The following is a 12,932-nucleotide window of genomic DNA, read 5'->3' as shown; positions in this document are numbered from 1 at the left end:
ATCAAACACATGCAATTGCTTTGTGGTTCTGATGTGAAGGGAAGGCAGTGATTGACTCCACTTCAATTTGCAGTTAACAGGCATTCAATTGAATATTCTAATTGTTCTGGTAATCTGTCGGCATGAGGAAGGTACTTGCCATGTAGGCCACTTGTGGTGAGAACCTGTGCACGAAGCTCTTTAATGTGAGGAGACATGCAGCTACCACACATGGGATTCTGGCTAATTCGGACACTCTCCCACTCTTACTGTGTGACACAGCCATACTGAAAGGATTTTCCGTTTGATAATCAATGCTGCACTATCTGTGGCCATTAAGTTCTGGTTGAGGGGTGGCAGGAACCCTAAACCTGGAGCTTCCAGCTCAGAGACAGAAAGCAATTGGCCAGTGCACCACAAGACATCCTTCCAATCCATAATTAACATCAATCGGAAGGATGTCATTTACACAGCCGATGGTGTGTGTAGTGCCAGTGAACTTGGGACACATGGAAATTTGAGACAAATCCCTTGGAGATTTGGTCCCAAAACCTGGAAACCTCTTGTAGCTGCTGAGTATCAAGCGAAGTACACTATTTTTAATTGAATTCAGGGTCTTTTGTTGCATTTCCCCAAAAAAAGGAGACACTGTGGTGCCTGACATCCGCACTTTGTAGTCTGTTCTAGGCTGATCTACCAGAAAAGATTTAGGAGGCAGTTTCTTTTCATTGTAGTCTGCTGAGCACATCATATTGTGACTAAGATATTGAAGATGTTCAGCGTTGCAGCAAATGTGGAACAATACTGGGATTTCATATCTCTGTCACAAAATATCTAATTTTCACTGGGCTTACAACATGAAAGTGAATCTGCATAGTGAAGAGGCCTGGAAAGTTGGTGATTTCTGAATGCGATCCACTCCTGTAGGTTTCTGTCCATCCAACAACGTACCTAACAGCACAAATTTAGGTCAAACAGGATGCTGAAATGTACCAAGGATCTGGACTTAGCGTCTGGGGAGAGGAAGCCTTGTGAATATTGGAAATGTCTGCACTTCATTGTGTAAGCTGGCATGAACTTGTCAACGTCTCACTTTTTATACTGATTACGTTGCAACTTAGCTACTTGTAAAGTGCAAGTGTATGACATTCTTCTAGGGGGCTATATCTGATGGGAACTCTGATGGCCTCACCATTGGCCATAGAAATTTACAAACACTCTGATCAGTAACCTTTTACCTAAATACAGCAACCCTGCTTGTAGCATAAACCTGCTATGAGACAAATAATGTGGACATGTCATTTTATGTATACTCGGGCTGTAACATAGCATATATCAGTCAGATTCAACTGCGTACATTTCCAAATTTCGCTCCTACAGGCAGTACTGTCATTAAAAATCCAGAAGTTGCTTTAGACTGTAGCAGACATCATAGAACATAGAACATAGAACAGTACAGGCCCTTCGGCCCTCGATGTTGTGCCGACCTGTCATACCGATCTCAAGCCCATCTAACCTACACTATTCCATGTACGTCCATATGCTTGTCCAATGACGACTTAAATGTACCTAAAGTTGGCGAATCTACTACCGTTGCAGGCAAAGCGTTCCATTCCCTTACTATTCTCTGAGTAAAGAAACTACCTCTGACATCTGTCCTGTATCTTTCCCCCCTCAATTTAAAGCTATGCCCCCTCGTGCTCGCCGTCACCATCCTAGGAAAAAGGCTCTCCCTATCCACCCTATCTAACCCTCTGATTATTTCATTTGTTTCAATTACGTCACCTCTCAACCTTCCTCCCTCCAATGAAAACAGCCTCAAGTCCCTCAGCCTTTCCTCGTAAGACCTTCCCTCCATACCAGGCAACATCCTAGTAAATCTCCTCTGCACCCTTTCCAAAGCTTCCACATCCTTCTTATAATGCGCTGACCAGAAATGTACACAATACTCCAAGTGTGGCCGCACCAGAGTTTTGTACAGCTTCATCATCACCTCTTGGTTCCGGAACTCGATCCCTCTATTAATAAAAGCTAAAACACTGTACACCTTCTTAACAGCCCTGTTCACTGACTGAAGAAATCTGATTGTTAATGGGAATGATTTGAGATTGAGGAAGAATACTTTGATGATATATTAGGGCAAAGTGTGTTAACAGCAAAATGATCAATAACAGGAGTTGAAAGCCTAAATGAAAAATCTTTGTGGCACAATTGAATAGTAGCAACAGCAGGACCTAGCAACAAGTCTAACTAAGTTCTAGAGAGGTGACAAGATTGACAGGCAAGAACAAAGATCTGGTTTGTCAACAATTCACCTGTCATTAATTTGTCAAAATTTACCTGCGTGGTCTTTTATTGTTTAAATATTGAACTGAACCAGAATTTCATGACAGCACATGGGTTGTAAAGGAACTATTTCAATTGTCCTTGTGACTCACATGGATATGTAAATAAAATGTGACTAATTCTTGTGAATGAGGCCAACATTTGCGCCACAGAATGAGCAGGTGGCATGTTTCTAAGTGCAATTCTATTATTATTGAACATAAGAAAAAAATTGCAGCTGTATCAAATTGAATTACCTTTAATCTTTTTGTATTTTTTGTACCACCTTCCGAACTCCTGGCATTTGGCAGATGATACATTAGCATAATAAGTGCTGTTCACGATGGAGGAAATCATGCTCTGGTGCAGAAAGTGAAAAGAGGGAAAATTGTAAATTAGATAGAGCCCAAAAATAAATCAACAAATGAGAGTGACACACAAAAGGATTAAAAACGAGAAACGTCCTGAGCACAATGAATTAGTAGCAACAAGTTAAAATCTCAATAGGCAAGAGAGATCAATATCCTAATTGCGCAAATGTATTTGGGAAGAGAATTGTATCCTCATATAAACTGAAACCTTTTAAGTATGATCTTCCCCTATGTTTTTGTTACGAGCTCCTGCCTAGTTATGATTAATTACAGTCTTGGTACCAAGATTCCCTTATTTATTTTAATTACAAAATCCAATCTTAACAAATGATACTTGAGGAACATGTTAAAACACAACATATAGTTTTTCCTTGATAGGCTCTGGCAAAACACTTGGAGACCTTTTTGAGAAGGTAATAATTGCTGTTTATGTTATCATATGGGTTTGGGAAGTGGGGGGAGTGTAATGATCTTCTTAGCATGACAAAATCGTAATGCTGCTCTTTATTGATGAGCCTACTACTTTATTGCAAAGAGGACACAGAGGAACTGTTCTCCCTGAATGTCAATCAACCACAAACACATGCTGTGTGGGCCTGCCTTCTCCTCATCCCCAGTATACACAAACTTGAAAATGCAATAAGTGTTTTAACCCGTATAGCCTTGGGAAAAGAAGTGAATTTGAAACCCGTCCCTCAACCAACCTTCAAGCACTTTTTCTGAGCGTGCAATCAACCAGGATATCAAGACTTGTAGACGATTAGCTTTTAATCTCAGTCCCTGTTAAAATGCTGAGGAAAAGAACTGGAAGCTCTGAATGTTACTCGTGCTGACAGTATTCGTTACAGGCAGTTATTTGAATAGTGGTGGCATTCATAGGTTGAGTGAGTAATTCCAACAAATACTGATTTTTCTTTTTTCTACAAGATGGCAGCTTGTGATGCCAGTTATCAATCATCTGAGTGAAGGAGTGGCCAAACTAACAAAATTCCTGAACAATTTTTGTATCAGAACTCATTTACAATACAAATCTTCCAACTAGTGTGTCAGTAATTTCACAGATAGAATTTGAAGAAGTTAAATGTTCTAATCCAAAAATCCCTCTCACAAATGTGTGTTTTAAGGTTTGACTAAAAAAAAATCAGCAGCAAATAGGATTAAATAACACAATTAAAGATCTAATTACAGTTTTCTAAAATATTTAGTACTGAGGGAGCTGCACATTAAGTATGTACATGTGTATTTGTGCGTGGAGAAGCTCATTTTGTGTGTGTTTTTGTCTTGGTTTTGTGGGTATATCTTATGTTGAGGTGCTTCCTTTGTTTGCCACATTTGTTAATGTTGTGCATGTTTCAGTGTCTGTGCTTTGGCTGAATCTATGTGCATGTGCATGTCTGTCTTTATGTCTGCATTTATCTGCACACGTGTTTATGTCTCTGTGTCTGTTTGTGTTTTGCAGATAGCGGCATAGGCCTGGTGTAAGTGAGCAAATCTTTCACAATAAATGCTAACACCCTCTTACTGTTCAACTCATAGCTGACTAGGAGTGCGTTTCATTCACTCGCTGACTGTGTACGCTAGTCTATCTCAGTTTGGGTGATATTGGGAGTGTGATAATTCGGGAGGCAGTGACATAAAGGTAATGTCACGGGGCTAGTAATCCAGAGGCCTGGACCAATGGCTCTGGGGCACTGTTTCAAATAACCCGAAAGCAACTGTTGGAATTTTAATTGAATTCTTTAATTCTGCAACATAAAACTGGTCGCAGTAATGGTGACCATAAAACTACCAGCAACTGGTGCAAAAACCCAACTGATTCACTTTAGTGAAGAAAATCTGCCGTCCTTACCAGGTCTGGTTCACATGTGACTCCAGCCCCACAGCAATGTAGTTTACTTTTAATCACCCTGTGAAACAACAAACCACTCGGTTCAAGGCTGGTTAGTGATGGGATAGTTCATGCTGGACTTGCCAGTGATACCCACGTCCCATGAAAGAATAAATTGTCCTATGCAACCCTGGGTCAGAGACCGAGGGAAATCAGACAAGGGCTGTCTCCTCTTGGCTGTTATTAAAGGACGGATGACTGAATCTTAGTTCAGCTCAAACTCACAGTCGGCTTTGATATTTGCAGTGTCCAAGTAATCTAACCAATCACTGTCAAGGCTCAAGGATCATTACCGGCCACTTGGAATTATAACCAAGTGACAGACAATGCCCTGCAGGAGAAGCAGAAATCAGAGAAAATTAGCAAGAGAAGGAGACATAAATAAATGCAATTGCATTCTGCCCTCTCTAACCACTACAAGCACAGAGAAGCAAAGGCTCAAATCCTTTTAGATGGGTAAAAATAAAACACATTTCAGACCACCCATCTGATTAACAGTGGGTTGTCTGTAATTTCAGAGAGAAAGTTTTATGTATGATTAATTCTTCATATTCTTCATACTTTATTGCATGTTCAGTTGTAAAATTGTAGACACATAAATTACAGTCATGGGCAATGCTCTGCTTGATTTAGCCGATAGTATACATAAAAATAGAAGTTGAAATCTGGCCTAATTGCACCATCCTTTCCTCAAAACGGGGGAAGTGGGGAGATCAGATTTACCATACCACCTCAAAAGTCAGCAATAGAATGTTCCAGAAGGTCTATAACAAAAGGACTATCCAAAATATTTGTTGACACCACGAAGAGAGCTTGGAGGTGTAGACAGACAGTCCACAGCAACAAACTTATTTGACATGCCTGAAATAAAAGTTCCCACACTGTCTAGTGGGAGGAAGAAGAAAGGGTCACTGCTGTGAAAAAGCAGCACCCTCAGCGTGCTTTTTAATCACAGTCTTTTCTCCTACATACTGCTGTTTTGGGAAAGGTTGGCCCAGGTCATCTAAAATCCAGATATATGGAGACCAGGCATACCCTGCAGGTTGCGCTACAGAACCACTCAAAGGTCTTGAAGCAGTGACTGCATGAGAATTGCTCAGGACGTTAGGCTGACCTCGAGGCAATGACCAACCATCAAAAACATTGCCAGCTTGAGGCTTGAGTCAAAACCTACAGAGATCTCTGACATGACTCCTCAGAGACTGGTCTCCCATCACTGAGCCACCTCTTATTTACACACTGATCCAACTCCCTCAGAGTCATCTCTCAGAGCAAACAGGATGTCCTGACACTCTTCTTTGTATCTGTCAACCAAGGCTCCCCGATTGGATGAGGTTAACAGGCCCAGTCAGGGAGCTCATATTCTATGAGGTCCACCTGGCTGACCTCATTGCAATCGCAACAGGCTCTGACTTACTCACTTGAATAGTTACCCAGAAGATGGAGAGGAATTAAAACCTGCTCTTACTCCTGGCTACTCTGCAATCTCTCAAACTTACACCCCAAATCTTTCACCCTGAGAACTCCCAATGCTTAATTCACTCCTTGCAATAACCCACCTCCCCATCTCGACCACTCCAACTCCCTAACCCTCTCTGTCTGATGCATGACACCTATTACCTTTGGACCACCTTACTCCCAACCACCCTCCTGACTGTTGACCCACCAAATAACCTGAGCACCTGCTAAGACCCAACTGCCCCCATCCAACTCTTGACTGTGTATCTTGACCCATAACCTCCACTGCTGTTGACCCATCTTACCCATCATCCACTTACCTGCCAGCTATATCCCCCTCACACTCAGCCTCCATACCCATTGAAACCCTATACCCTCCCACATCAACTTGCCACAACCTTGCAGCCCAGTGGTATCAATGTGGAAACCCTGCAGCCCAATGGTATCAATGTGGAAACCCTGCAGCCCAATGGTATCAATGTGGACTTCACAAGCTTCAAAATCTCCCCTTCCCCCACTGCATCCCAAAACCAGCCCAGTTCGTCCCCTCCCCCCACTGCAACACACAACCAGCCCAGCTCGTCCCCTCCCCCCACTGCATCCCAAAACCAGCCCAACCTGTCTCTGCCTCCCTAACCTGTTCTTCCTCTCACCCATCCCTTCCTCCCACCTCAAGCCGCACCTCCATTCCCTACATACTAACCTCATCCCACCTCCTTGACCTGTCTGTCTTCCCTGGACTGACCTATCCCCTCCCTACCTCCCCACCTATCTTCTTTTCTCTCCATCTTCGGTCCACCTCCCCCTCTCTCCCTATTTATTCCAGAACCCTTTCCCCATCCCCCTCTCTGAGGAAGGGTCTAGGCCCGAAACATCAGCTTTTGTGCTCCTGAGATGCTTTTGGCCTGCTGTGTTCATCCAGCTTCACATTTTGTTATCTTGGATTCTCCAGCATCTGCAGTTCCCATTATCTCTCCCACATCAACAGACCTGTCACCCGATCATTTCACTGGCCTATCAGATGGACCTCTGATTATCCATCTGGCACCTAACCCCCATTTACTCTCCTACCCCCTCACTCACTTAGGTTCGAACCTAACCCCTCACCCACTGTCCTGCAACTACTCTCTCCTCAACTACTTACAGTCCACTCTTACCTTCTCTCCACAGCTTGGTTGAAGTGCCTTTGGAACCATTGAACCCTAGAATACTACAGTTCCCACAGTAACAAGGGGGCATAGTTTGCCCTCTAGTCCTGATCCGGTGCTACGCAGAAAGGCTTTCTGAACAGGAGTGCTCCACGTTTCTGGAATGGCTCAGACGGGGAGCTCTGGTGGTAAGTAAATTAGAGTAGAACAGCAACCTGACTGTGATCGCCATTCCTCGAAAGATGCAGCTCAGTATGTCTGAGCAGAAGTTGAAGCCATTGGGTCTTGATTTGAACATAGTGGGATGCATGGAAAATGAGTAGCTGGCAAGAGAGAATTGTCAGGGAATGAATTCGTAAAGAGACTGACATCCAAATGTTGAATTAGGAAGCAATAGGCTTTCAGAGATTTACAAGGGTTTTATTGTAAATCGACAACTTAGCATAAACACTTAGTTCCACCTTTCCCTGTCCAGTAGCCAACCCCACAATGGGGAAGAGGACAGCTTTTTCTTTCTCCAACATAAATAAAGCCAGCACTGAATTGGTCAGTGGAGCTGTGATTAACATCACACTCTAAACATCTGAGCTCAATGACGCGTGTGCAAAATTCCACCTCCTTTTTAAAGTTTAACCTAAGTTTCCTCATCAACCTATCAGGGATGTTACTGCACACCTCTAGAACGGGTGAGACTTGAACCTGGGTCTTCTTGCTCCAGGGGCAGGGGCAATACTACTCTGCCACAAGACGTCCAAAGCTCCAATGGCAAAGTCCAATCAGCATCATATGATCTCAAACCACTTTGCAGCTATTCCGTTCAACCCTCCAAAGGGACCTGCATTTCTAACACAGACATGAATGACTATTGTTCATGTCCATGAAACAAAGTGACTTGCTGGATTACCCGGGAAAGGAGAGTTGGGAATGGAAAGAGGGGGTAGATCTGATGAGCCAGCTGTAAGAGCTATTATTTTTGCCATCCTGTTTCCATTCCATTCAAACTTGGGATGGGAATACCTAGCTCCTTACCTCTCTTGGCCTGCCCTTTATTTCAAACCCTCTCTCATAAGTTGCTTCATAATTAAAGAATAGTTTGCCATATATGCAATAGAAATATTTTAAATTAAATCCATAATCATTAAATGCACTTTCCAGACTTTTTCTCAGTTGGAAAGGTATCACCATCACTTTCAAATACAGAGATGTCAACAAAGAGGAGGAGGATTCAACTAAAGTCTTCATTGAATTGCAGCATCAATGTTACTGATTGCAGATAACAGCTTAAGCAAGGGAATAGCTAACTAAGCAGAAGTGGGTACTGTTTCTGGCCTGTGGGTGTCAAACCTCAGCTTACTCCATGAGCAGTAGAAGTTTACGAACGTTATTGCTGCTGAAAGAAATGAAAAGTGCACTGAACAGGACAAATGCAAGAGTGCCAATTTTCAATGTGAGTAACAGTTTATATTGTACGAGAAAAGGGTGCTAATTGATTGATAATTCACTTTATTTAATTTAAGGGGAAGAGCCGGGCTGGTTGTGTGGTGCAGTGGGGGGAGGTGACCCATTTGGGGAAACCAAGCGGAGGCTTGGGGATCGCTTTGCAGAACACCTCCGCTCGGTTCGCAATAAACAACTGCACCTCCCAGTCGCAAACCATTTCCACTCCCCCTCCCATTCTTTAGATGACATGTCCATCATGGGCCTCCTGCAGTGCCACAATGATGCCACCTGAAGGTTGCAGGAACAGCAACTCATATTCCGCTTGGGAACCCTGCAGCCCAATCGTATCAATGTGGACTTCACCAGCTTCAAAATCTCCCCTTCCCCCACGGCATCCCAAAACCAGCCCAATTCGTCCCCTCCCCCCACTGCACCACACAACCAGCCCAGCTCTTCCCCTCCATCCACTGCATCCCAAAACCAGTCCAACCTGTCTCTGCCTCCCTAACCTGTCCTTCCTCTCACCCATCCCTTCCTCCCACCCCAAGCCGCACCTCCATCTCCTACCTACTAACCTCATCCCACCTACTTGACCTGTCCGTCTTCCCTGGACTGACTTATCCCCTCCCTACCTCCCCACCTATACTCACTCCACCTATCTTCTTTTCTCTCCCTCTTCGGTCCGCCTCCCCCTTTCTCCCTATTTGTTCCAGAACCCTCACCCCATCCCCCTCTCTGTTGAAGGGTCTAGGCCCGAAACATCAGCTTTTGTGCTCCTGGGATGCTGCTTGGCCTGCTGTGTTCATCCAGCCTCACATTTTATTATCTTGGATTCTCTAGTATCTGCAGTTCCCATTATCACTGTTTGCAGCATTTACTGTTTTATTTTAGGTTTGCAGAAAATCCATAATATTGCTTTAGAGTTAATATTATCCATTACCAAATCTACTCGAACATAATATTTGGTTGGTTTGCTCCTGTTTTGGTGGTTTGTCACAAGTGGAAAAGAAACAGTTCATGATCTAACGAGTATTATCTGAAGGCGGGGGGAGAAAAAGCAGCATTTCTTTTGCATGGAGAATGAAAGAATCCAAAGACTATTGAGTGACAATTGAGTAAAGCTTTGCAGTATAATGTTCATCATGAGACTAAATAGCCAAACAAGTTGCTAAAAAAATGTCTTTTTAAACTATGATTTTGTGTTGGTAAAAGCTTATGCCAAATTGGAAGATTCTGTCTAATGGAGGAGTGTTTTATTAGTACCTGCCTCAGCTTGATCTGCACAGACAAACAACAGCCTGATCATAATCACAGAAACGTTCAACATCAAAGACTCCTCCATTGCTACCCCACAGTGCGACCTGACTCATCAATGGGACAGACTCACCAGAGGTATCAGCGCAGTGGAATACAGTCAGGAGAGAGTTGCACTGGATGTCACCAACATTGTCCCCAGACCTGATGCCATCTCATAACATCAGGTCAAACGTAAGCAAGGAGACCTGCTGATTATCACCCACCCTGCACTCTGTCTCCCATCACCTCTTGGCCAATGAGTCTGCGTTGCTTTACAGTGAACACCATTTGAAAGAAACACGAACAATAGCAGGAATGGAGGCTCTGCACTGAGTGGGGGTCTTCAATATCCGTCACCAAGAGTGGTTCAGCAGCAGCGATGCAGACTAAGCTGTTTAAGTGGTGTAGTACAGTTTGCCAGACTGTGCTTCCGGCTAATGACCCAGGTTCCATGAGCTGTATCAGGAAACATGTCAGGAGCAGCACTGAGTGTACAAAAACTGAGGTGACAAACTGATAAAAGGTACAACAGAGGAGTGGATGCATGTTGAGCAGCAGAAGCTGCAAGCTAAGCACAGAGCCTTGTGGTCCCACAATGAACAAATCAGACAAAAGTCCTGTGGGCCTATTATATTCAGTTGTGAATGGCGATGGAGAGTTCAATAAATTACTGGAAAAGGACATATTGCACTCAACATGTCAGATGTGTGGTACAAAAGACATGGCAGAAGCATTTGCAACCAGATGTGTCAAGTGGTTGATCTATCTCAATCTTGTCCTTCGGTCTCCAGCCTCGTGGATGCCAGACTTCAGCCAATTTGGTTCGTTCCATGTGATATTAAGAAACGGCTGAAGGGGCTGGATGCCGCAAACGCTTTAGATCCTGACAATATTCTGGCTGTATGACTGTAAGGTTTTGTGTTCCAGAACTAGTCATCCCTCTAGCTAAGAACAGTCACAAATATTGGCATCTGCCCAGCAACATGGAAAACTGTCCAGGTATGTCCTGTCTGCTAAACGTAGAACAAATCCAAACAGACAAATTACTGCCGCAGTCTCAGGACACCTCAGCAGGAGTTCCTCGGGGTAGTGTCTTCAGCTGCTTCATCAATGACCTTTCCTCCATCATAAGATAGAATTGGGGATGTTTGCCGATAATTGTGCAAAGCTCAGCGCCATTTATAACTCTTCAGATACCGAAGCAATCCATGACCTAATGCAGAAAGACCTGAACATTATTCAGGCTTGTGCTGATAAGTGGCATGTGGCATTTGCACCACACAAATGCCAGGTATTGACCATCTCCAACAAGATGGAATCTAACCATCTCTTATTGACATTCAATGGCATTGCTATCGTTGAAACAACTACTGACAACAGCGGTGGTTACCATTTCCCAGAAACTGAACTGGGCTAGCTATATAAATACAACGGCTTCAAGATGAGGTCAGAAGTTGAGTATTCAGCAGAGAGTAACACACTTCCTGATCCCCCAAAACCTGTCCGTCCAAGGGATCATGATGGAATACTCCTGACTTGCCTGGATGAGTGCAGCTCCAACACTCATGAAGCTCCAGCCAAGGCAAAGCAGTCCGCTTGATTAACATATCAACTACCACTTTAAACATTTACTCCCTCCAGCACTTTCACACAGTGGCAACAGTTGTACTATCTACAAGGTACATTGCAGCAACCCACCCAGTCTCTTTGACAGCACCTTCTAAACTCATAACATCTCACACCAAGAATGGTGAAGGCAGCAGATATATGGGAACAATGCCACATGCAAGTTCTCTTTCAATTCATATGCTATACTTTAGTTTGAGTCAAAATCCTTAAACTTCATTTCTGAACAGCAAGTTCCTACATTCCAAAGACTGCAGTGGCTCAACGCCACAACCTGCTCCAGACAATTAGGGATGGGCAGTAAATACTATTTTAGCCAGCATTACCCATAATATTGAAAGAATAGCATTTAAAATCTATGGTGTAACCTGGTAACACCTGGTCTAAGTTAGCTCAATGTCATTGTTTTATTGCTGCTGATAAACTGAGTCAAATAAATCATTTCCACTGAAGAGAAAGTCTCAGTTTCATAGATTCGGCTGCACACCAAGAATGAAAGATTCTCTTGAAGGATGGAAGGTGAAGATGATATTTTCATGAGAGATGGAGGGAAATTCACATATTGCAAATTCAATCTCATAAGGATAAATCTTTGCAGAACAGGCAATTGTGTTTGAGATCAGACAGCACGAGCAGACAACAGTGTTCAATTATGCACATGAGTTCAGCTGCCAGCAGCCAATGCTCAATTGCAGGAGCTAAGATTAACTTAGAAACAGAGAAAATAAGAGGAATAGGCCATTCAGCCCTTCAAGATCAGTCCACCATTCAATATGATCAAGGCTGATCATTCAACACTGAATCTTGTTTCCACTTTCACCCCACACCCTTTGATCCCTTCAGCTCCAAGAATTATGTCTATTACCTTTGTGAAAACATTCAAAGACCTCAACTGCTTTCTGTGGCACCACTCTCTGGCTGAAGAAATTTCTCCTCATCTCAACCCTAACTGACCTACATCTGAACTTCAGACTGTGACCCCTGGTTCCAAACTCCCCAGTCCTCAGGAACATCCTTTCTGCATTAACCCTCACTAGTCCTGTTCAAATTTTGTACATTTCCATGAGATTCCTCCTCGTTCTTCCGAACTCTAGCGAACGTAATTCTAACTGATCCAGTCTCTCTTCATACCTCAGTCCTGCCAACCCAGGCATTAATCTGGTAATTCTTCGTTGCACTCCCTTCCATAGCCGGAACATCCTTCCTCACATTAGGAGACCAAAACTGTTTACAGTGCTCCAAGTGTGGTCTCACCAAGATGCTGTTAGTAGCAGCAAGAAATGCCTACTCCTGTACTCAAATCCATTCATTATGAAGGCCAGCATGGCATTTCACTTCTTCACCACCTGCTGGACCTGCACACTTACTTTCAGCAACCAGTGTACAAGGTCTTACTGCACC

At 43.5% G+C, this 12,932-nt stretch overlaps 1 protein-coding gene and 1 long non-coding RNA gene across 18 annotated transcripts in view; one reads left to right on the top strand and one right to left on the bottom strand.

The window, feature by feature from the left end:
* Window positions 1-7,351, top strand: part of LOC125454349 (uncharacterized) — a 47,144-nt gene extending 39,793 nt beyond the window's left edge. Inside the window, exon 3 of the long non-coding RNA XR_007247970.1 lies at window positions 7,192-7,351. This is a non-coding gene — a long non-coding RNA (uncharacterized LOC125454349). The remainder of the gene's footprint in view (window positions 1-7,191) is intronic.
* satb2 (SATB homeobox 2) overlaps window positions 1-12,932 on the bottom strand; it is a 175,807-nt gene that overhangs the window by 116,173 nt on the left and 46,702 nt on the right. For all 17 annotated transcript variants that reach the window (XM_048535018.2, XM_048535021.2, XM_048535020.2 and 14 more), the window contains one exon: window positions 2,562-2,664. In XM_048535018.2, the coding sequence (XP_048390975.1) occupies window positions 2,562-2,664 (103 nt within the window). The remainder of the gene's footprint in view (window positions 1-2,561; window positions 2,665-12,932) is intronic.

Source organism: Stegostoma tigrinum, chromosome 7, assembly GCF_030684315.1.
Source record: "Stegostoma tigrinum isolate sSteTig4 chromosome 7, sSteTig4.hap1, whole genome shotgun sequence".
Taxonomy (NCBI): Eukaryota; Metazoa; Chordata; class Chondrichthyes; order Orectolobiformes; family Stegostomatidae; genus Stegostoma; species Stegostoma tigrinum.
This window is presented reverse-complemented; position numbering and strand designations above follow the sequence as displayed.